At 36.5% G+C, this 22582-nt stretch overlaps 2 protein-coding genes and 1 long non-coding RNA gene across 6 annotated transcripts in view; 2 read left to right on the top strand and 1 right to left on the bottom strand.

Annotated features, from left to right (window-relative positions):
* Positions 1-2813, top strand: part of LOC149961306 (uncharacterized) — a 156343-nt gene extending 153530 nt beyond the window's left edge. For all 3 annotated transcript variants that reach the window (XM_090176713.1, XM_090176707.1, XM_090176704.1), the window contains one exon: positions 2284-2813. The gene's annotated coding sequence lies outside the window, so the exon portion shown is untranslated. The remainder of the gene's footprint in view (positions 1-2283) is intronic.
* An 8345-nt stretch (positions 2814-11158) lies between these two features.
* Positions 11159-16975, top strand: LOC149961305 (protein phosphatase 1H). 2 transcript variants are annotated; one of them, XM_090176665.1, is made up of 8 exons: positions 11159-11595; positions 11658-12030; positions 12096-12350; positions 12415-12527; positions 12589-12673; positions 12732-12850; positions 14421-14750; positions 15733-16975. In XM_090176665.1, the coding sequence occupies exons 1-8, from the start codon at positions 11354-11356 to the stop codon at positions 15995-15997; spliced, it is 1782 nt and encodes a 593-aa protein (XP_090032791.1). In that variant the 5' UTR covers positions 11159-11353; the 3' UTR covers positions 15998-16975. The 2 variants fall into 2 exon arrangements, with proteins under 2 accessions (XP_090032791.1, XP_090032786.1); XM_090176660.1 differs by having other exon boundaries at positions 11161-11595; positions 14421-14756; positions 15733-16972.
* Positions 16976-16978: 3 nt separating this feature from the next.
* LOC149961304 (uncharacterized) lies at positions 16979-22304 on the bottom strand. The gene is made up of 4 exons (XR_016481088.1): positions 22276-22304; positions 21413-21439; positions 21256-21351; positions 16979-17097 (listed from the first exon to the last, which is right to left on the bottom strand). It is a non-coding gene; the product is annotated as an uncharacterized LOC149961304 (long non-coding RNA).
* Positions 22305-22582: the final 278 nt, after the last annotated feature.

The following is a 22582-nucleotide window of genomic DNA, read 5'->3' as shown; positions in this document are numbered from 1 at the left end:
TCGTATGCTAACCCGAGCGAAGGCTTGTTTTTAACTCTTTTTCAAAATATACTGTTGCCCTAAGGTTGACATTGCTTAGAGAATATCAACTAACTACGTCGTTAATATGTTAATTTTGTCCATTTGTGAGTTCAGAGGATCATTATAACTACTCTATTAATCTTGTTTTATTTTCTGTTCTATTCGCCATTGCTAATAGAGAGATTAAGCCTCTACTATGAAACGTGTCACGGAGAACGCGTAGACGATGTGGAACTTCTAGATTTTCTATTATTAATGACAACTTTATTCCAAATAATCCGAATCAAGCCATGATATGCGAATGTAATCAGGTTAACAGGTTCTATGACAAAACCTAGTAAACGCCATTTTGCTACACTGGATTTTGTTTTTGATTTATATTACTTCCATTAGTAAGCTAAGTGATACTTACAGGTATATCTCATTAACAATTTTTTTGCGGATTTGATATTTATACATTTGGTGTACAATTAGCATTTCAAAATTGGCATTTAACTAAGTTTTGCATTGAGACAGCCTCGATTTTCTTGATTCCCAAAAGATATTATCCGCCTACATGGAAAGAGAAAGCCTGATATTATACCGGCAGAAAAAGAAAACATTACACCACGATTTTCAAAGGGTCGTTACAGAAAGGGCGGGGATTACTCGAGGAAAGGCATATGGGCATGTCATTATGGGTGGAGATTACTCGAGGAAAGGTGTAGGGGCGTGGCAGAAAGGGCGGGGATTACTCGAGGAAAGGCATATGGGCATGTCATTATGGGTGGAGATTACTCGACGAAAGGTGTAGGGGCGTGGCAGAAAGGGTATAGATTACTCGAGGAAAGGTGTAGGGGCGTGGCAGAAAGGGTGGAGATTACTCGAGGAAAGGTGCAGGGGCGTGGCAGAAAGGGTGGAGATTACCCGAGGAAAGGTGTAGGGGCGTGGCAGAAAGGGTGGATATTACTCGAGGAAAGGTGTAGGGGCGTGGCAGAAAGGGTGGAGATTACTCGAGTAAAGGTGCAGGGGCGTGGCAGAAAGGGTGGAGATTACCCGAGGAAAGGTGTAGGGGCGTGGCAGAAAGGGTGGAGATTACCCGAGGAAAGGTGTAGGTGCGTGGAAGAAAGGGTGGAGATTACTCGAGGAAAGGTGTAGGGGCGTGGCAGAAAGGGTGGAGATTACTCGAGGAAAGGTGCAGGGGCGTGGCAGAAAGGGTGGAGATTACTCGAGGAAAGGTGTAGGGGCGTGGCAGAAAGGGTGGAGATTACTCGAGGAAAGGTGTAGGGGCGTGGCAGAAAGGGTGGAGATTACTCGAGGAAAGGTGTAGGGGCGTGGCAGAAAGGGTGGAGATTACTCGAGGAAAGGTGTAGGGGCGTGGCAGAAAGGGTGGAGATTACTCGAGGAAAGGTGTAGGGGCGTGGCAGAAAGGGCGGGAATTACCCAATGAAAGGCGTATGAGCGTGGCATAAAAGGCGGAGATTACTCAAGGAAAGGCGTAGGGTCGTGGCAGAAAGGGCGGAGATTACTCAATGAAAGGTGTAGGGGTGTGGCAGAAAGGGCGGAGATTACTCAAGGAAAGGTGTAGGGGCGTGGCAGAAAGGGCAGGAATTACCCAATGAAAGGCGTATGGGCGTGGCATAAAGGGCAGGAATTACCCAATGAAAGGCGTATAGGCGTGGCATAAAGGGCGGAGATTACTCAAGGAAAGGTGTAGGGGCGTGGCAGAAAGGGCAGGAATTACCCAATGAAAGGCGTATGGGCGTGGCATAAAGGGTGGAGATTACTCAAGGAAAGGCGTAGGGTCGTGGCAGAAAGGGCGGAGATTACTCAAGGAAAGGTGTAGGGGCGTGGCAGAAAGGGCAGGAATTACCCAATGAAAGGCGTATGGGCGTGGCTTAAAGGGCGGAGATTACTCAAGGAAAGGCGTAGGGGCGTGGCATAAAGGGCGGAGATTACTCAAGGAAAGGTGTAGGGGCGTGGCAGAAAGGGCGGAGATTACTCAATGAAAGGTGAAGGGGCGTGGCAGAAAGGGCGGGGATTACTCAAGGAGAGGCGGAGGGGCATGGTTTTTTCGCGGGCATCATCAGGCTAACAGGGTACATATTATCTGCATACCTGAACACATTATTGGTGTTAGGAAATATCGTTTCTGCAAAGGAATTTACAAGTTATCTAGAAGCGTTTTATGGTTAAGCATTTAATCTTTGTAACCAATGACAACTAGAAAAAAAATTTCCAACAATATCTACCCACTAAACCTTTTATCTTTCAAAATTTCAGATATTCCGTCAATATCTGTACGCTACACATATATATACATATCGCTTGTCTATTTCCGTTTCCCGTTCTACTTTCGCGTCAGCAGCGCACCCATGTGGCCAAAATATATAAAACATTTCTGCCAAAAAAAATTATAAATATATTAAAAGAAAATATAGACGAAAGGAAAATGATGCGTGTGTTGTGTCGTACGACTAATAAATCAACCTGCCAATTTTTCTTCCAATCAAATGGGAGGAAAATTAGATGGATTTACATATATCTACAGCCTCCAAGAATTCGTTGACCAATCAAATTGCAACTCGATTTTAAATTTATCAGTAAGAAGCGTTTAATTCATTCATTACGTCGTCAATGGGCTGGGAGTTTTACTCCTACATTTTTACTACTACATTTTTATGCAACTACTACATTTTGCTCAACCAATATATTTATAATTTTTACATTTTTGCTAAGTTTTTATAAAAATAATAATATTTAACGTTTTTTTTGCTATTTAAAGAACTATTTTTAATATTTGTTTAATAAGCGTGACTTTATTTCCAACATTTAAATTTTTAATGATTTTTAAATTAATTTTACAATTTATATCAAAAGTCTGGTGAATCTCAATTGACAGTTAATATAAAAGGGGGCTTAGAAGCGACGGACTACCGTGTACTTGTACGTGTAGTATTCAGTAATCATTTATGAGATTATTCCTGTGAGATTATTAAAAGTTTATAGACAGACGTCGCTTTCAATTGACACTAAATATGCAAAGTAAATTTTTCTCTCAACCTGCATATTAATACGTTAACCCCTTATATTAACTTCATTCTGAACATCGGTGTATTGCGGTTGGAACACTTCTACAGGCGCCAGTAGGCTAAAAATAGACCAACGATATAAAACATTTTCTACGGGAATTTTGATATAGGTGTAAAATTAAGTTATTTCAATCTGAAATAAAGTTGCGTTTATGTCGGAACAAATATCATTATAACAACCCATATGACGCAATTGATGACGTCACCTAGTGAATTTCACCTCTCAAATTACCACCTTGAATGTGTGTCGTTTAAATGTACAGTATAATTGTTAAATAAACTAAAAAAATGACAATTTAAAGTAAGCTATATAATTAAATTAGAAAGCTGGAACAATTTTATCTGTGATGGAAAGAATATAGCTAAAATAGGTTTCAATCAAAGCGTTTCCTGGAACGATGCTACTCACTCCTAGTTCGTTTTTTTAATAAGGAACTGAAATGAAATGATAATAGATATTAACGGGGAAAATATTGCGATAATCGTACTAAGACGAGACTAAAATTATAGTGATTTGCGAATATTTTGATTTTTCGTGTAAAAAAAAAATAGGAAAAGTAAATAATGCAAAATATTATAGAAAAATTATATGTATCTATTATGAAAGTAACTCTACCGCCGTTTTAGCCCCCCCCCCCCATCTCCGTTTGAAAAAATGTAGGTGTTTGACGACCTATAGCGTTAGAAAATGAAACTACGATACAACGCATTTCGTGTTTATTATATAGAAATATTTGATAATACCCCCGTGTATTGTTAATAAATGAAATTATTAAATGAAAATAAACATTGTGATAAGTAATTAAAAATAAATGAGATAATACAATTATTATTATAACTTAATTTAGGGTTCGTTAGAATAATTTTTTACATTAGTAAAAAAAAGACCAAAACAATTTTAGTCTCCAAAAATATATATCGCGGAAACTTCTAAAAAAAAAAACATTTTAAGGAAACATGAATTTTGATCAACTACAGTTTTTTCAAGATTTTGATGCCTTTATATATATTATAATATACTTAACTATTTAAAACGAAATTGAAAATAATAATTACCGTAAGAAGGAAATAGTTTCAAATGTTTTTTGTATACCGATCTGGTATTTTAAAAATTTACAGAAAACATACTGGGATAATGGAAACCGATTATTATAAAAATAAATTATAATTTTATCGTTTTTTTATTATTATTAATTTGAGATCTATATTAATTTACAAATGGTGAGGTAATGTTTAAGAAATAAGTGCCGTCATTATTTTAAAAAGCGTAGCACGTGTTTCGACCAATCACGACCAGTGCTACACCTTTATTTGGATAGATGGCGACACGTATTTTGCTTGACGTTCTACATTTTACGAAATCTAAATTTGAAAATTTGGAATTAGACCTAGGGGCTTTAAAAATATTATTATTCAGTAATAATATTCACTCTTTACAAGCCTATAAATAAATATAAACAAAATAAATAAATTCAAATTATACATCTGTATTATATAAAGAGTATTCAGCGTGTATTTAAAAAAATGAAAATAATGTGTAATAGAAGATTAAAAAAAATATCGCACAAAAATCGTTTCATGCATGTTATAAATAAAAACAAAGGAATATATGTCTACGTGTGATGTATTTGAATAAATAACTTCGCGAGTCCCATATCACCAAGAAAAAAAGGTAAAATTGCTTGGAACATATTATAATTGTTAAAGTTTGTTTTGAAATTTTGGTGCTAGTATTTTTGTCGAAGAGTATGGTTGGTTGCCAAAATTCTTTCCTGACCCGCTGTTGCAAATTTTTAGAATTTAGGAATATACATAATATAAATAATAATAACATTATTATTATTAGTTTTTCGAGTATGAAATGGGGCATAGGTTTTGTTTATTGCGAAGTTCTATTGAATTAAGTAAAAAAAGCAAATGTTATTTACTTGAAAAAAAATGCCTAAAACTATATATAACTTCAACGTGTAAATTATACCTCAATATTTCAACAAAAAGATCGTAATTTTAAATTTGTATATTAGCTACGTCTAGATGATAAATTATAGTTTGTTTTTGATATATAACTAGTAGAGCGTTTACGTTTGCGTATTTATTTAGATATTTATTATTTAAATGAAATGGTAATTTATTTAAGTTTTTTATTCGTCATGGAGGTTCCTATTATGAATTATGTAAATACATTTTTTTTTCTGAAAACAGTGTGAGCAAGTCTTGGTCAGTTTTCAATGTTTGTCATTTGAAAAAAAAATAAAGAAAGAAAGATAGTGTTTTTCTTTAATATTTTATGGTATATATAGGCATATTATTGTTGATATTAGGCGCCATCTATGTTTACATTCTACAACCTTTTGATTGATTCTCAGAAAAACTGTAACAATTTCGCTGTCTATTCCTCAATTTCGTTCGCTGGTTTCACAATTTTTATTTTCTCAATGGATCCTTCTAAATTCTTAGTTTTGTTTAGTTATTTTTTTCCATTATTTTCAAAATTTAATTTGATTTCAGTTGTTTTCACGGATAATGGTTTATCTTTGCGGAATAAATATTATTATTATTACTTAAGTAATCAGGCGTACAAATCACGGGAATTCACTTAAAATAATCACTGCAAATCACCCAAAAATATGAACAATCACTGATTATTTTACGAAAATCAGGTGTACAAAATATTTAGGAGTGACTACCTCCTCGGGAAAAATCTAGTAAATTACCTAGAAATAGAAATGAGACTAGAACCACAGCGCTTTCCGCCAATCCCAAAGGAAACGGGCAACTAGAAGACTGCCATTAGGGTGGAATTGGGCTATCCGCGCCATCTGACAAGAGCATTAAACATTGTCGCCATGTTTACGGCGGAAATTTTGAGTATCACATTTATTTGTTACTTATGGTCACATGTTGAATGTCCCTCTTATTGGTTACTTCTGGTCACACGTTGAGTGTCACACTTATTTGTTACTTCTGCGCAAACGTTGAGTGTCACACTTATTTTTACTTCTGGTCATACGTTGAAAGCGCGGCGCGAACGGCCTTGAAAAATGCGAGAGGGAAACTTGCGGGTAGACCTCTATAAACACGCCGATTTACAATCTCGGAAGTTGCGGGGGTACGTATACGCTGCCCAAAAAACCTTACTTAGAATTAAAATTAAGAAACGTAATTGCAAATCAAGGTTATATGGAAACCGCAGCTGTTCAAAAATATAACTCTCATGAAAATCGGACTTAATTTAAGGAACGTTATGTAGACTTTTAGGCGAAAATATAAAACCGCGAAAATTGAGGTCCCGTAAATTACCCTGGAAACTCTACTTAAATTTAATATATACTGATATAACCGAAGGTATAGATCAGCCCAATCCTAACCTAACCAAAAATATTTTTTTAACGTTATCGGATTTAATTTTAAATAAAATATCTACCACACAAAGCGAAACCACCGAAAATAGGGCTCCGATTTCCAAAATTTATGAAAGGCTATCGATGCCGAGGTATGTACATTCGAACGCGATATCATTGACTTTTCTAGACCTAACTGTTGAAGAGACTTGCGCGACACGGCGGCATCGGCAACGGCTACACTGTACGTGAAACCAAAAGTAGCATAAGACCCAAAAGTGTGTCAGCTGTACCTTCGCGCCTATTAAAATTTCTAGTGAGAGCTAGTCACACTATAGACCACATAACCTACTAGTTGGAAAAATACTAGCAACATTATATTTAGTCTATAGTCTGGCGTGATTTGCTCTCTTCGATTTACTCGCCCGTAGACATTCGTTCTAAAACGCCTCACTCGGCGGCGCTGGAGTACCTCGATTTTGATGACGTATTTTCCGACCCCCCTTCGTTTCCCTTTTTTACTTTGCGACAAACTCTCATTAACTACTATACCCTTGGAGGAGAGAAGTATTCTGGAGTGGAAAAGTCGGGCGCCACCTGCGGCTTTGCAAAATTCCCATCATGCACTTTTTGGTCGGACGTCATCAAGTCAGAATGATGGCAGATAAAGCTGACGTCCGACCAAAAACCGGGGTAGTCTGGGTAATTCTAACAGCAATAGGCGGGAAAGGACGTTCTTATTACCGCTATGGGATTTTCCACTCCAGAATACTTCTCTCCCCCAAGCTATACCGTTCTGACACACTTTTGGGTCTTATGCTACTTTTGGTGAAACTAATACACACAAATCCCTAGGATTGTGTGTAAAAAAGGTTTTCATTTCATGATTAGCCTAATATTGTTCGCAATTTTAAATTTCGCGGCATTTTCACCACATACCATACGCGATACTGCAATATAAGCATTCCAAGTAGAGGTATGGACTTCTGCCACTCTGCAATGTCGAAAACCGATCGAAGAAAGAATTCGGCGGGGCACGAGGCTGCTCAAAGCCTCAAACTCTTGGATATAAAACTACAACAGAGCCATCTAGTTGGGAAAATGTAAACTATGACCACGTGTTTGGTTTAGGAACTGAATAAAAAATTATATTTTTATGGCACCTAGAATCGCTACAACAGTTGTCAAAGCAACAATATTTCCCCATAATTAAATTTAAAACTTAACATTCATTGCAACTTTCTTCGACGTGGCCTAAGCTAAAAACCGTTAAAGTTCTAAATACTGTCTAGCAGACGAATGTTTTGGTAACTCCTAGGTTACTTTGAAGCTTTGTAGGTGGCGCTAAAAACGTTATGTCCAAGTATTTGACACACCAGGCGACAGCTGTAGCCGAGCCGCGAGGCATTGGTCGGGGCAAAGAATATAAAGCCCCAGGAATGGAAGGATAGATATTATTGGCCGCGTGTTTTGGCCGAGCCAGAAACTTCCGGCAAAGCAAATCAGAGTAACCGGAAACGGTTAACGCAACCCCGTCTCTCTTTAAAAACGAGAGGCGCAAAAGTTCCACTAGACGGAGCTACACCTTCCATTCCCGGGGCTTTATATTCTTTGGAAGAACATAAACAAACCAGACGATGTTATGCCACGTGATCATATTTAGTTTCAATTTTATTTTAATAGATGGCGCGGATATTGGATATTCCACTCTAATGGTAGCCAGGGTTGGGCATAAGGATATTTTTTTTACTGTGAACTTAATCTTAATTTATTTTAGTAGTCACTGACTAGTGGGGTTAAAAATGGGAGTATTAAAACAAGGACAGCCAACAATTTGCTTTACCCGTCAGAATTAAAATAGGAGTTTCTTATCACTTGAGTTACATGATGTGATTTTTTTAAAATAAAATGGGATTGATGAATGATGAATTTATGATACGCCATATTAGCCATTATTTATGAATATTTAGGAAATTTTTTCATTAGTCAAACTGACTAGTAAGCCCCCAGATTTCAATTAATTTAAGTAGTCAGAGCATTTATTTTAGTAGTAAAATGTGGTGACTAGTGCATTATGTCCAACCCTGTCCCTGATGATAGCCTTCTAGCTGGTACATCTCCCGCCTACCCGACCGTGGTTCAGCGCTGAGCTCAACGGTCAGCGGTTTTTTGACTTCCGGTTTTGACGTCACGTTGATCATCGGAGACTCAGCGGAAACATCGGCTGAGCGAGATGGTTTTTCCGTTGCTCATCGCCGGCAGCCCTGGATTAACCATTAGGCAAAAAAAGCAATTGCTTAGGGCATCAAGAAATATAGAAATTAGGGGCACCATCGAAATTTTATTCATTAGGAAAAACTAAAAAATGTGATAATGATACAATGGAACTAAAACTAAATAAAAAAATAACTATATCAGTATAAATATATAATATTTATAATAATTGAAAGCAACCACGTTTAGCACCCCCTTAAATATTACTCTTTAACTTTCCTCACCACGAGATGGCAATAGCGCATGTGTAGACATGGTATGAATTTCCCTTTTTTTTTGGGATCGCGACCCCTTCACCAGGGCTCGCCCCAGCGTTGCCAGACGTACGATAATTATCGCACAGTGCGATAATTTTATCAAAATTTTTAGGGAGTACTAAAATTTTCATGGCGTACGATATCGTACCATTATTTCGATAATTCTGCCTCAACGTACTATAATGTACGATAATCTTTAGATTTTTTTTAAAAGTCTACGAACGATTTATATTTTATTATTAATTTATATAACTTTTCTACTTAAAAATGAATGATATACATTTTCTGTACGCGTAGTCCAGAGTGTGAGTTTATTACTCCTAGCTATTACCCCATTTTTAAATAGATTTTTAAACATATTAAGTTCAGTTAATAATGATAATAGACATTTTGTTTATTTCCCTGAATTAAAACTCCTGTAGTGCTTTAAAAAAATCATCTTAATTAAATGAATTAAAATTTATCGCCAAAAAGAAATGTACGATAATTTTACAGGAAAATCGATAATTTTTTGGCCTAGATACGATAATTTCAGATTTTCGATCTGGCAACGCTGGCTCGCCCCCTTTTCTCCCTCTCTCTCGCCCGACTCCCGTAACGAACGGCCACGCCGGCCGCCGCGTTAACCTATGAAACCTTTTTGTACTTTATACTTTACTTATTTAACCGTAATAAACAGTTATCACTTTAAATACGCCTAATAATTTAATTAAGGAGAACTAGACCACGACGCCGAATTTCTGACGCTAACATAATATACTCCTTTGAAGCGTCTACTGACGTCGGCAATTCGCCAAAACGATTACCTCCATAAATATATTGAATACCGTAGGCCTGGTGGCGGGAACAAAAAAAAAACATGAAATGTTTTTACTATACTAAATATACTAAAGTCACGTATTTTGGTAAAATTTTATTTATTAAAACTCACAGTACAGTAAATACATTTAACTTGGAAAGCATTTTGAAATAATGGTAGTCTGGCATCATCTATTATACTTTAGCACGGCCAACTTTGATCACGCGCTGTTCGCGCTACTACGGCCAACACATTCGTCGAAATTCCGCGAGCAAGGATTTTCCCCCTATAAACTGTACTATAATGTGTAGGAGTTCAGCGCCACGCTCGGTGGTTATATTGTCCCCAATGTAAAAACTATACTAAAAATAATAATCCGCTCATAGTCATAGGTTAACACAGAAACGTCAACGAATGAGATGGCCGCTGTAGCGAGAGAGATGCGCGAGAAATCAAAGTTGGCCGTGACTTTAGTAAAGTCAAAACATTTCGTATTACCATTTTGTTATCTCCACCAGTTTTGCGGTATATTATAGAGGTACTGAGGTAGTCGTTGTGGCGAATTGCCGATGTCAGCTGTAGACGCTTCGCCTTATATCAGTGGCGGATTTACCATAAAATTTAATTTAAAAAATATATAAATTTATCCTACAAAATGTATCTCATACACGTTAAAAAATTAAGTTACGGAGTAAAATATAAATAAAATATAAATGCATCTGTATTAGTATTATCCAAGATTCCAAATAATAATTTTGATTTCCTGAGTTCGGTGTCTACTAACTAATGAGGGGGGGGGGGGGCACCAAAATTCTGAAATTGCTTAGGGCAGAATTGGGGTTAATCCCATAGAAATCTCATAGGTAACTAGAATGCTGCCGCCTACGGCCGAGCTTGTCGCCAGTTCGTTTTGAACCTTCAGCCAATGAGAGACCGTAGAGTGGTTCCGCCAAGGAGGATAATAATCCTCCTTGGATCCGCGTACCTATAACGGGAGCTAGGAGTTGTCATTCTCTCTGGTGACATTAAATTCTTGGCAGAACCACTCTTTGAGCTCTGATTGGCTGAGATCTGGCTATCGTCTGCCACGGCGTTTGGTCCATTTGCCAGTTACACGGCAGCATTCTAGTTACCTATGAGATTTCTATGGTTAATCCGGCCCTGCTCATCGGTGTCGTGACGTCATTCAACAAAGTTAAAGGAGGGGTAGCAGACGATATTTTGTTCCTTAAGTCAGCGAACTATAAATCGTACAACAACTTTTAGATTTTTGTGACGTAGCGTTGATTAAAAGAACTCAACGGTATTTCTCCGTTGATAGTTGTTGAACGCAGTCCTCCTAGTCTCATTTCTATTTCTAAATTTTCTATGATTTGTCCTATACCCATATCTGGCAGTTCTGTTTTACAACCGGAAATCAAAATTAAAATGGCGGTAGCTTATGTGTCAATGTTCTACTGTTTTCTTCGGTAATTTTTCGTTTTTAAGTTAATTTTCATAACACTTAATGTCGATTTTTAAAATAATTCACTAACATAAAAGCTTATTTTCGGTTTTGTTCGTTGGTTTGTTCCGCTTTGAACCTGGATCATGTTTAATCGGATGAAAAACGCGTTGTACAATGCAGTCGGTGGGTTTGAGGCCTTGCCCTCATCTCGTGAGAGTGACTCTTCCTCTACAGCAGACATACCCGCCAAATTCCGTTATACTAGGCCCAATTTTTTACAACTAAATTCCGACGACGAAATTCAGGTATCTGCGGACCATGTAATAAGACCCATAATTGTTCCGAGAGATATAACTAAACTACCGTGGAATAGTGGATATGCTGAGTAAGCCAATATTTTAAGAAAGTGTTTAACATGTTGTTACATCCGTAAATTTATGTTTTCAGAGCCATAAATGCTGGTAAAAGTTTACGTAATGAAGACCAAGCCTCAATGTATCGAGGAACTCTTCATAAAATGATTGAAATAATTGAAGAAGAAGAGACTGAGCTAGGTGTAGAAACTTTGCAACTCAATAATAAAGAAACCCTTCTTAAAACTGCAGCCGAAAATTCAATTGTTCCTACTGCTGATGAACCTCAAAATTCTTCAAAATCTAATGAAGTAGTTGAAAATGGGGAAGTATCAACTGAAGAACTCAACAGCGCTTCCATCCCTGTAAATATTCCAACAGAAGTTGCTCCTAAAGTATCTAGTCAGGGAAACTCCGCATTTACCACTCCTCCATCAACTCCCGGATTTCAGCGGAAGAATTCAACTGTAAGGTTTTTCTATAAAATTGGTTTTTTAAAGAATTTTTCGCTTATTTGGTGTGTTATCTGTAGATACAACAAGTTCTACCGTGGATTTATTTTGGTCTTTTTGACGGACACGCTGGTTCCGGTGCAGCTGTAGTGGCAGCTAATTCTTTGTATAAACTAATTGATGAGAAACTTGAGCAGATAAAAGATTATCTCCTGCCTTATTCTGATAAGCCCGAAGCTAACCATATTCAAATGACAGTCTATTCTCCACCCGAACGATCAGTAACGAAAGATAGCCTCATAATTGGTGCTTTAGAAACTGCCTTTTGGGAAATGGTAAGAATGTTTTATAAAATATTCCAAATTTTTTGGAAAATAATTCTTGATTCATAATTTGTAGGACAAACAAATTGGCCAAGATAAGTTGCAATACAGAGTTACGGGTGGATGTACTGCAGTTGTGGCTGTTTTTCTGTTTGGAAAACTATACGTTGCTAATGCCGGTGATAGTCGGTATGTTCTAAGAGTGTTCTTACTCTTTTACGTAACTTAGACAAATTTGTCATCTTTTTAGGGCAATATTATGCAGAGGGAACAAACCTATTCCACTTTCAAATGATTTCACCCCGGAATCGGAGAGAGACAGAATAAGATACTTAGTAATTTCTTTTAAATAAAATAGGGGTTTCGTTTTACTAATTTTTGTTATGGTTCTAGGGTTTGTTAAAGCCGGAACTATTGGGGCATGAATTTACCCATTTAGAATACATTCGTAGACCTGTTAGAAAAGACTTGGGAAAGAAAATGCTGTATCGAGATGGATACATGTCTGGATGGTAATTTGAACTTTTTTATTCAGAATTAATAAGCTTTACTATTCGTCCCTTCATTAGCTTTTAATATTTTTTACATTATCCTGAAAATTTTTAAATGTTTTTATCATTTTGAAGTTTTCAATACACTTTTCAGAAGAAGCTTATAAATCTTAGATTTAGCTTATACCTCTGTTGCTATCATAAAAGTCTATGTGCAGTTTTTATGGTCATTTTAAGAACTTAGCTTTTTTAAATCCATAATTGGAAGGTTTTGGGGGATAAATTCATCCTTTTTGTCTACTGAGATTCTACAAAAAGTATACCTTTTTAAAATACTTATTTAATTTTACTTATTTAACATGGTTTTAACTAATTTTTAGCATTAGCAGTGCTCCCAGAGTACCAATAAAACCTATAAATTACGCCGAGCACGCGAAGATTACGCCGAGTACGCGAAGATTACGCCGAGTACGCGAAGATTACGCCGAGTACGCGAAGATTACGCCGAGCACGCGAAGATTGCGCCGAGCACGCGAAGATTACGCCGAGTACGCGAAGATTACGCCGAGTACGCGAAGATTACGCCGAGTACGCGAAGATTACGCCGAGTACGCGAAGATTACGCCGAGTACGCGAAGATTACGCCGAGTACGCGAAGATTACGCCGAGTACGCGAAGATTACGCCGAGTACGCGAAGATTACGCCGAGTACGCGAAGATTACGCCGAGTACGCGAAGATTACGCCGAGCACGCGAAGATTACGCCGAGCACGCGAAGATTGCGCCGAGCACGCGAAGATTGCGCCGAGCACGCGAAGATTGCGCCGAGCACGCGAAGATTGCGCCGAGCACGCGAAGATTGCGCCGAGCACGCGAAGATTGCGCCGAGCACGCGAAGATTACGCCGAGCACGCGAAGATTACGCCGAGCACGCGAAGATTACGCCGAGCACGCGAAGATTACGCCGAGCACGCGAAGATTACGCCGAGCACGCGAAGATTACGCCGAGCACGCGAAGATTACGCCGAGCACGCTAAAATGTTTTCCTATTTTAATTTGGAAACACGTCATAAGTAAACATTTTAAGAATATTAAATGTCATAGAAAAAAATTAAAGTTTTAAATTATTTTACTTTTGTTTTAAGGGTTTCTATGGGAAAGATTTCCCTATGTATTACTAATTTTTAAAGCGATTTTTGGTTTTTTTACCTATAAATTCCTTTATTTTCTGTGTTAAGTTCCTATAATTAAAAAAATAATGTCTGGGAGTCCTGCAATAGGAGCAATTTTATTCATTAACAAATGGATTTAAAGATAAAGTTAAATAACCATCTTAAGGCTTACTGGTGAATTTTTAAGAAGATTTTTTTTATTCGAAAATAACAAATAACCTTTTAAATTTAACGTAAATTAAGCAACTTATCATACTTGGATCGTCTGGTTTGTTGAAATGACCCACAGATTATTTGTAACATTTTATTCTGTCATTTTAAAACCCTCTTTTTTGCACCACACTGACCATCTATTTTTGAAATGTTAAAATTAAATGATGGAATGGTACACTGAGTTAATGTTGTAATTTGTAAATTAGGGCATACAAGACTATCACACCCGAGGACATGCGATTCCCCTTGATTTATGGAGAAGGGAAACGTAGCAGAGTCTTGGCAACTATCGGTGTGACAAGAGGATTTGGAGATCATGACCTCAAAGCTCAAACGACGGATGTTGATATCAAACCGTTTTTAACCGCTCAACCGGAAGTGATTATCTTTGACCTCATGGATAAAGACTTGACAGACAGTGATGTTTTAGTAATGGGAACGGATGGACTTTGGGATATTACATCGAACGAGACAGCCGCCAAAATTGTACAGAAATCATTGGACCACTTTCCAGCAAATGACACGCAGAGATATAAGTACAGGTATTTTTCTTTTGGTCTTTGTTTATTAACCCTCTAGTACATAAGTCTTTACTAACGATTTTATTTAAGAATTAATATCTCTTATAATTAAAAAAAGCAATAGTTTATTTGAAGAAATATTAATGTGAAGAAAATATGCTATGTCAAATAAAAAATTTCCTAAAAACCTGTAATACGATAAATATTAAGGTTGTGCAAGTACTCAAACATCATGAGAACTTGGCCTTTTTTGAGGTAGAGTACTTTAACTCAATCTCGAATATGTAATTGGAGAATACTCAAGTACTAAAAAATTGCATAGAGGGGTACCTGATTACTCGAATAAGCTGCTCTCTAAACTTGTCAAATATTTTATTTTTTCCATCCTCTTTGTTTCAAAGTTCAAATAGGGGTTTTTACAACTTTTTGGGGGGCAATAAACGGTACCTACAAAGTTGTAGAAACTGTGGTTCATTTAAACTAAAGGAATATTTTTCAGCATTGAAAGTTATTTTATACTAATTTTAAATTTAATTTCATAATTTCTTGAATAAAACCAGCTCCTAATCAAGTACTCGATAACTCGGCTCGTTAAAAATATTACCTGAGGTTTTTTTTTTAGTTACTCGACTCAAATAAGAGAAAGTTTCCCCTTAATCAAGTACTCAATTACTCGACTTGAATACTCTTATAAAAAGAAATTTGATTCTCTATAACAGACTCGATTGCCTAAAACCACTAATCTCACAGCCCTAATAAATATTGTTTAATTAAGTTGATTTTGGCGAAAGCATATTGAATAGATGGCTACTTATTTTTCCAAATTTCAAGTAATCTAATTTGCTAATTGTCTAATTATTCGAGTGGTAGTATAAATTCAAGTCCAGCATTAGCAAACATAGCGAAACTAAAGGGTTAACAATCAAAACACCCGTTTACTTCCTTTTTTAACGTTAAAAATAATTAATGAAGGTGTTTGTCCCTGAATTTGTTTCAGATACATCTCAGCAGCCCAGGACTTAGTAATGCATTCGAGGGGGAAACTGCGCGAGCGTAATTGGAAAACCACTGACAACAAAGCTGCAACAATTGACGATATTACAGTGTTTGTAGTCCCTCTTAAACCTTATAAAGAGGAGTATGTTCAAACTAAATTAACATTGGAAAACTCTCAGTACGCGTGCAACAGAGTGGCTGAAACACCCAGTGTTAAAACTGTTGAAACGCCTATCGTTAAAAAAAACACGATTATTCTAAACTAAAGAAATTGTATTACCTACGTCGAAGTTCATAATTTTGGAACTCCGACTTTGCATAGCTGTGTATAGTAGAAAATGAAAAATGCCCACTAATTTTTTAAATATATATGAAAAACTGTGAAATTAAAAAAAAGTAGAAGCTGATGGTATTTGCTATGGGGTTTAAAATTAAGGACCACTTCTACGGCACTTCTGTAATTATGTGCATTAAATGTACAATATTTAGCCTTAATCTATTTTTGATCCATTTAATTTTTTTCCCACATTCTCTTACTCAAAAAATGTACGATGCCAAAACGGTGTGTGAACTAAAAGTGAAAAGGGGCAAACTGTTAACGGTAAACTAGTTATTAGAGTAACCTTTTAAAAGGAAATAAATTTTATTTAAATTTTGTTTATATCTATAACGAGTAAAGAAACAAATTTTAAATTTCATTTACTTTCTAAAATTCAACATATTCATTGATTTATGTGCCCGAATGATTTCTAGAAATATGAAGACGACAATTGTTAATGATATAAATTAGCATTTATAGCAAATTGGTACTTATTAAATTTTTAAAAATGTTATTTGTTTAAATTCGGGTGTGTAAAAAGCATTTGCCACGCTGAAATTAGAAATAATCCTTAAACGTTGCCCATACACCAAAGAGCTTCTTAAATATTTCGCCCCTCAACTTTCTTTAAAATTTGGTTCGCATTGTTATTTTTTCGCATACATTCCATGAAAATTTATTTATCACTTTTTAATTTATTCAAATTTACGCAAAACCTACCAAAGGTTTTAAATAAGTCCAATCTACTCTTAGCTGCTTTAGCTTAGAAAATTGGGATTTAAATTCGTTGAGTCGTTATGTACAATTAAGGTTTAAAAAGTTTTTATTATAATTTTTTTCATAGTGCAACTATGTTTGTTACGAAACCGTGGAACGTTACTAGTTTTCTGTACTGTAAAAAATGCTATTATTAAAAATGCAAGCGTACTTTGGTTTAAAAAAATATTTAATCATACAAAACGTAAGCCATCATTAATTTAACAATTTATGGTTTTTCAGTCGGTCGTAGTCTTGCTGAGCATCTTCCTTGTGTTGCGATATACAATCCTATAAGTAATTTTTAATGAATGCAAATTTAAGTGGGTATTTAAGCGTTTTTCAATTTAGAATATCCTTGGCGTGTTTTTATTGACCGCGTATATTGCCACTAAAATTTATAAAATTTATATATATATTCTTTGAGTATGTATTCGGGACTCAATAAGTGCATAGCACTTTCTCTCCTGATAAATAAAATTATTATTACTATTAACTAATTACATTAAGAATTGCTTAATACCGTTTCCAGATGATATTTATAAAACTGGGTTAAGTAATTCAAAGGTTATTTTTTAGGTAAGACCAAGAATTTAAGCGTTTTCCATTTGACTGCTCTTAGATCACTGATCAACATTTTATGTTCCATTTGCGTGCTCGGATCTCCTCCGATCAAGTTCCGGGTGTTCCATTTCCCGCTCTTGGGTGCTCCGAGATCGCCCAAAACCGATCTGCAGATTTCATCAACGGATCGAGATCGAAATCGGAGCAAATTTTTGCGTGTTCCTTTTAGATGTTTTGGCAGAATGGCAGACAAGACGCGAAAATTCAAATTACTAGCAGACGAAAAACAATAAAGCGCGGGAATACACTCTTTTACGAAGTCGGCCTTTTCATTACATGCCTAATTTAAATAGTACAAGCAAGGGCGCCTGCACGTGCTCATCAGCTCGAGACGTCGCGTGCACTATTTGAAATCAGACCTGTTATAAAATGGCAGCTCTCACCAGTAGCGTAGCCAGGATTTTGTTTCGGGGGGGGGGGGGGGGGCACACCATTGAAAAAAAAGTAAAAAAATAAAAATATTTGTACGTACGAACATACGTTTCGGGGGGGGCACGTGCCCCCTGTGCCCCCCTGGCTACGCCACTGTCTCTCACAAATAAGGACGAGACATAGAGATAGAACAGAAACAGAGGGAAGATTACCGCGTTAAGGCACCCCTGTTTTTGACCGGGAAAATTAACCCCCCCCCCCCGCGCATGTATGAAAGCGGAGATGGGCAGAATTTGCAATGCCATCTATCCTTCCTTTGTTTACATCAAATGAAAGTTGATTTTTAACAAGGAATAATGTATTTCGTTTCACCGCGCGTCGATGGCGCCACGTAATCTGCTCATCTCAGTCATGACTTCCTACATTGGCGAAAAGGGGGTCGGCACTCGCGGTCAACTTCGCCAGATAAAATAGTTCCTCTATTTCTTTTCTCTCTCTATGGGACGAGATGTATGACGTCAGAGACAGACTCGTAGCGAATCTCCAGAGCATGCACGAGTTACGAACCTTGGCGAATCTCGAGCAATCAAATGGAAAACGTTAACCTATAGACTAGTATAGAATAAAAACCCCTTAAAAAATAATATATGTTTAATTTTTTATTTTACGATTTCCAGAAATTTTTCCGCATTTAATGGACGCTTCAATAAAAGATACTCGGTTTCTACTCCCCTCTCCAAATTCATCTGGGAAGGAGCTATTTCCGGTCGGTCGGTTAAACGGTTAGAATGGCTAGCCAAAAAGTCATATTTAAGCCAATTGGAGACGCGTTTTTGCCATAGATATAAGAAATGAATATAAAGGTCTAGATAAATTTCGGGGCATCTAAGCCTAACATAAAATACGGAATTGACACCTAGCAGACACCGAGGAAGGCACGTGACCAAGAGCGCGAGCTCTCTTAGCATTTTAGTACTAAGTGCTTGACCTTTCCGCAGGCTGTAGTCTTTAAACATCATCTGTTGGTGACTTTTAGTATAATTTTTAAGCAGGAGACAATGGCTCTCGCGACGATAGCACGAGCTTTCTTACCGATAGATAGCGCCTTATAAGGATAGCCTGCAGAAATTACGCGTTTCTGCTAGCTGTCACCTCCGTATTCACTCCCTTTGAAATATTTTATCTAGACCTTTATATACGTTTCCTATATCTATGGTTTTTGCCCTCATGAGAATTTAGCGTCAGATAAGAAACGCGTCGGCTCACGTGTATAAGCAACATACTAATGTTAATTTTCGATAATATACTTTAAGGTAAAATATATAATGTTACTAAAACTAAGTATAATAAGATAATATTATTATTATTATCATCCTCTTATGGTATAAATAATTAAAATTATATGTAATATTTTTATAATACCGGGCAATTTTAAAGCTTCTCATGGAGGCAGAGTTAATTTATTTATCTTTTGAAAAAAGATGAAAACTCATTCCTTTAGAACTAAACATATTACTTTTGCAGTACGGTATGCAACAAAGTGTTTCCTTTTAACCCGGTAACTTTTTTGGCATGTTAAGGCTTAGCAAAAAAACCGATGTTACGTTCGAAAAAGTTACCAGCTTTCTAATATTTCAACAAGCACTATATAAATAATAACTGGCGGTCGGAAATATTACTTCTTGGCAATTTCTGGGAAGATGTTTTATTTAAGCGCCTATTTTTCCGAAAAATTATCAACTCTACCAAGAAAGTTGTTATTTCTAAATAGGGAGAATAACTATATTCAGATGGTTTTTATGAATAGTGTAGCGTAGCGTAGCTATACATTATAATAGTCCGGCGCTCTACGTATCTTAGTGTGTGTTTGTCCGTGGCCACGGCGAAAGGCGCAGGGTCACTCTGCGTGCCCCAATTAACCGGCGTATACGGAAGCATGGGCCAAGTAATGATAAATCAAGGATCCTATATGTTAGAAGGATGGGTAGCCCTCCGGCCAGCCCGTGTTTTCAAAACGCCGGCAGCGTCGTCGATATTAAGAGAGCCTCTAAACGTGGGACGTCTTGTTTCTATTCCCTCAAGGACAAATTTTGGCGGGCTTCCTCCATGTTTTGTCCTTGACGGAATCTAAAGACGGATTCTCTATCGCACATGGCCCACCGACGGCGCTGCTATTTTTCGTCCCTCGCCTCATATCCTTCTAATCCTTGGATAAATCCAGGACATGATTTTTCTCCAAAAAGGTTACAAACTTACAGCCGTGCTAACACGCTACTACTATCGCCACCTATCGGAATAATGTTTATATTGCGGAAATACGTCATTTTCGGAACAAAATTTAAAAAAACACGTGACTGGAAGGTCTATGGCACGAGAGATAGTAATATTTTAAACACCGCTAGACGGCGCCCAAGAAACCAGAAATTACTGCTGGAATTTGTCCCCAATTATTTTTTCATCCACTTTTACTCCCCCGTCTAAAATGGCCGCTTGTTATTTCTAGTAGATGTCGGATTTGGTACGCGCGAAGGTTCGGCAGTCATGTCCCTTATTTATCATTACTTGGCAGCTAGGAGCAACGAACACAGCACCCCACACTAGTGTTTGTTGCAAAACATGCAGATAACTGTTCTCGTGTGCAGTTTCTTTATGGGGAGTGGATGTAGTCAGTATCGACCATAGAAATCAGAATAACTAACTAGAACGATTTTAGAAATTTTGATTTCTATAGTATCGACTATCGAGTGATCTGGCAACACTTGAATGTGGACTTATATTTCGTCGCCTGAAAGCAAAGACTACGTAACTTTAACCATACGTTTAATAAGTATAACGTTACGTGGGTTTTGCTTTCAGGCGACGATTTTATACTGAGGAAATAAGATTTAAACCACTTAGTGTACAATAAAAGTTTTTATAAAAGTTTTTATTGTACACTAAGTGGTTTAAATCTTATTTCCTCAGTATTTAAATGTACAAGTGCCGTTTAATTTTTTAATTCATTTAATAAATTTTTAAAATATTCAAAGACGATTTTATATATAGTTAATAAGAAATTCTTATTATTTTAGTACTAGAAATAATGTAAACATAAAAATAGTACCATTATAGTACAATAGGTTGGAAATATGGTACATTTTGGTACTATATAGTACGCTCTCTAAATAATAGTACCATTTATAATATGATGCAAAATTATGGTATTTGTACCATAATTATAGTACGTATGGCAACGCTGGGAGAGAGAGATGGAAGTAATTTGTTTTTTTACGCTGACGGTAGCGCCATCTAAGCGCCCGTATTGCTTGATGCACAACGCTACACTATTCATACCACGAAAATTCCTTTTCATCCTTGTTAAGGCATGGTTAGGGTTCATTAAAAATAAACTTTTGTAGACTCGTCTGAAAAGGGGAAAAATTATCATTGAAATTATGTAAAATCATGTCTTACTTGTACGATAGTTTCAACGTAGTTTTCAATGCCACCGACCGCTTGACGTTTCTTCTTGCCCAAATTCAACGCATTTAGTAATGGAAATCTTCTCAACTTTAAATATAATTAAATTTAATTAGTTACTCTTCCAAATTGGTAATTTTATTACGCTTACCGCCGTGCTGTAGGCGCATATTATGTACTGCAAAGATATATGAATTATTAGTATTTGTATCACCAAGAACAGAAAGATGTAACTAAGAACTATGAAAATACGAAATCCTAGCACCAAGAAGTCATACGTATCAAACTCAGTTATTTCACTGGCGCCATCTAGTGTCTACATTTTCAAACTAGTGGAAAATGGAGTCTATAAATTATATTTTTTTTATAATTATAAATAATAATGCTTCAGTCAGCGAATTCAACTTCAAAAAATTATTTTACCCTTTTTTGAATTTACAATCCTAGCGGAGGAAAATATCCCACTTTTGCATTTTCCAGATGGCGCTACAAATAGATTTTTAGGGCGTTTTCATTCTGAGATGTATAACATTATGGCAGCTGGGGATAATATTATCGTAGACAGTTCTTAGTTACTTCTATACGTTCTTGCTATAATCAAAAGTGACATAATTACCAAAAGTGTGTCAATCAGACCTATTTCTTAATGAATGTGACGAGCGAAATACAAGTTGGGAGGGGAGAAGGGAAAGTATGCCTTGGGGAGGGAAGGAATTTAAAACCAACAAATAACGCCTCGTAGTGAGGAACGGAGGAACTAAGTAGCACTGGTCAAAGTTAGTGTATTTTTTGATTTTTCGTCGTCTGTGGAGATGCTATCGCCATCTACCTACGATATAATACCATAGACTAAAAAAAGATCCAGAAAGGCGACAATAAATAGTCTTTTACGTGGTCGATCTCGAGTCGAGCATTCATTAAACCTTTAGCATACGAAAGTACAGGGATTGTCACACTTTTGGTAATTATGTTACTTTAGGTATAATGTCTATTAAATCACTTTATTTTAAATACCTCGTTTTGCATTTGGTAGTTGAAGCACATTTGATTCAGAAATTCTAAATTTTTCATTCCCCTGCCGACGCGTTCACGGCATTGGTAGTTGATTGGCTGAAACTGAATTTTTTTACGATTAAAATTAGAAGCGTATAATTTAACAGAAGGGTCGTCCTCCCTATTATACTGCTGCAGGGTGACCAAATTTCCTATAAATTCCTTTAATTTTACCTTATTTCCTTTAATTTCAAAAAGTTTTCATTCATTTTACTGGTTGTATTTATTTTGATTTTCAATTTTATCTGGAATTTCCATCAAAATAGTA

This window comes from Leiobunum rupestre, chromosome 1 (assembly GCF_980474605.1).
Source record: "Leiobunum rupestre chromosome 1, qqLeiRupe1.1.hap1, whole genome shotgun sequence".
In the NCBI taxonomy this organism is placed as follows: domain Eukaryota; kingdom Metazoa; phylum Arthropoda; class Arachnida; order Opiliones; family Sclerosomatidae; genus Leiobunum; species Leiobunum rupestre.
This window is presented reverse-complemented; position numbering and strand designations above follow the sequence as displayed.

What these genes read in the sequence shown, in the direction of transcription:
- LOC149961305 (XM_090176660.1), top strand. Translation starts at nt 11,354, where the DNA reads ATGTTTAATCGGATGAAAAACGCGTTGTACAATGCAGTCGGTGGGTTT. An exon ending in AAACTGCCTTTTGGGAAATG is followed by an intron (nt 12,351 to 12,414) that starts GTAAGAATGTTT and finishes CATAATTTGTAG; the next exon opens with GACAAACAAATTGGCCAAGA. An exon ending in GCTAATGCCGGTGATAGTCG is followed by an intron (nt 12,528 to 12,588) that starts GTATGTTCTAAG and finishes TCATCTTTTTAG; the next exon opens with GGCAATATTATGCAGAGGGA.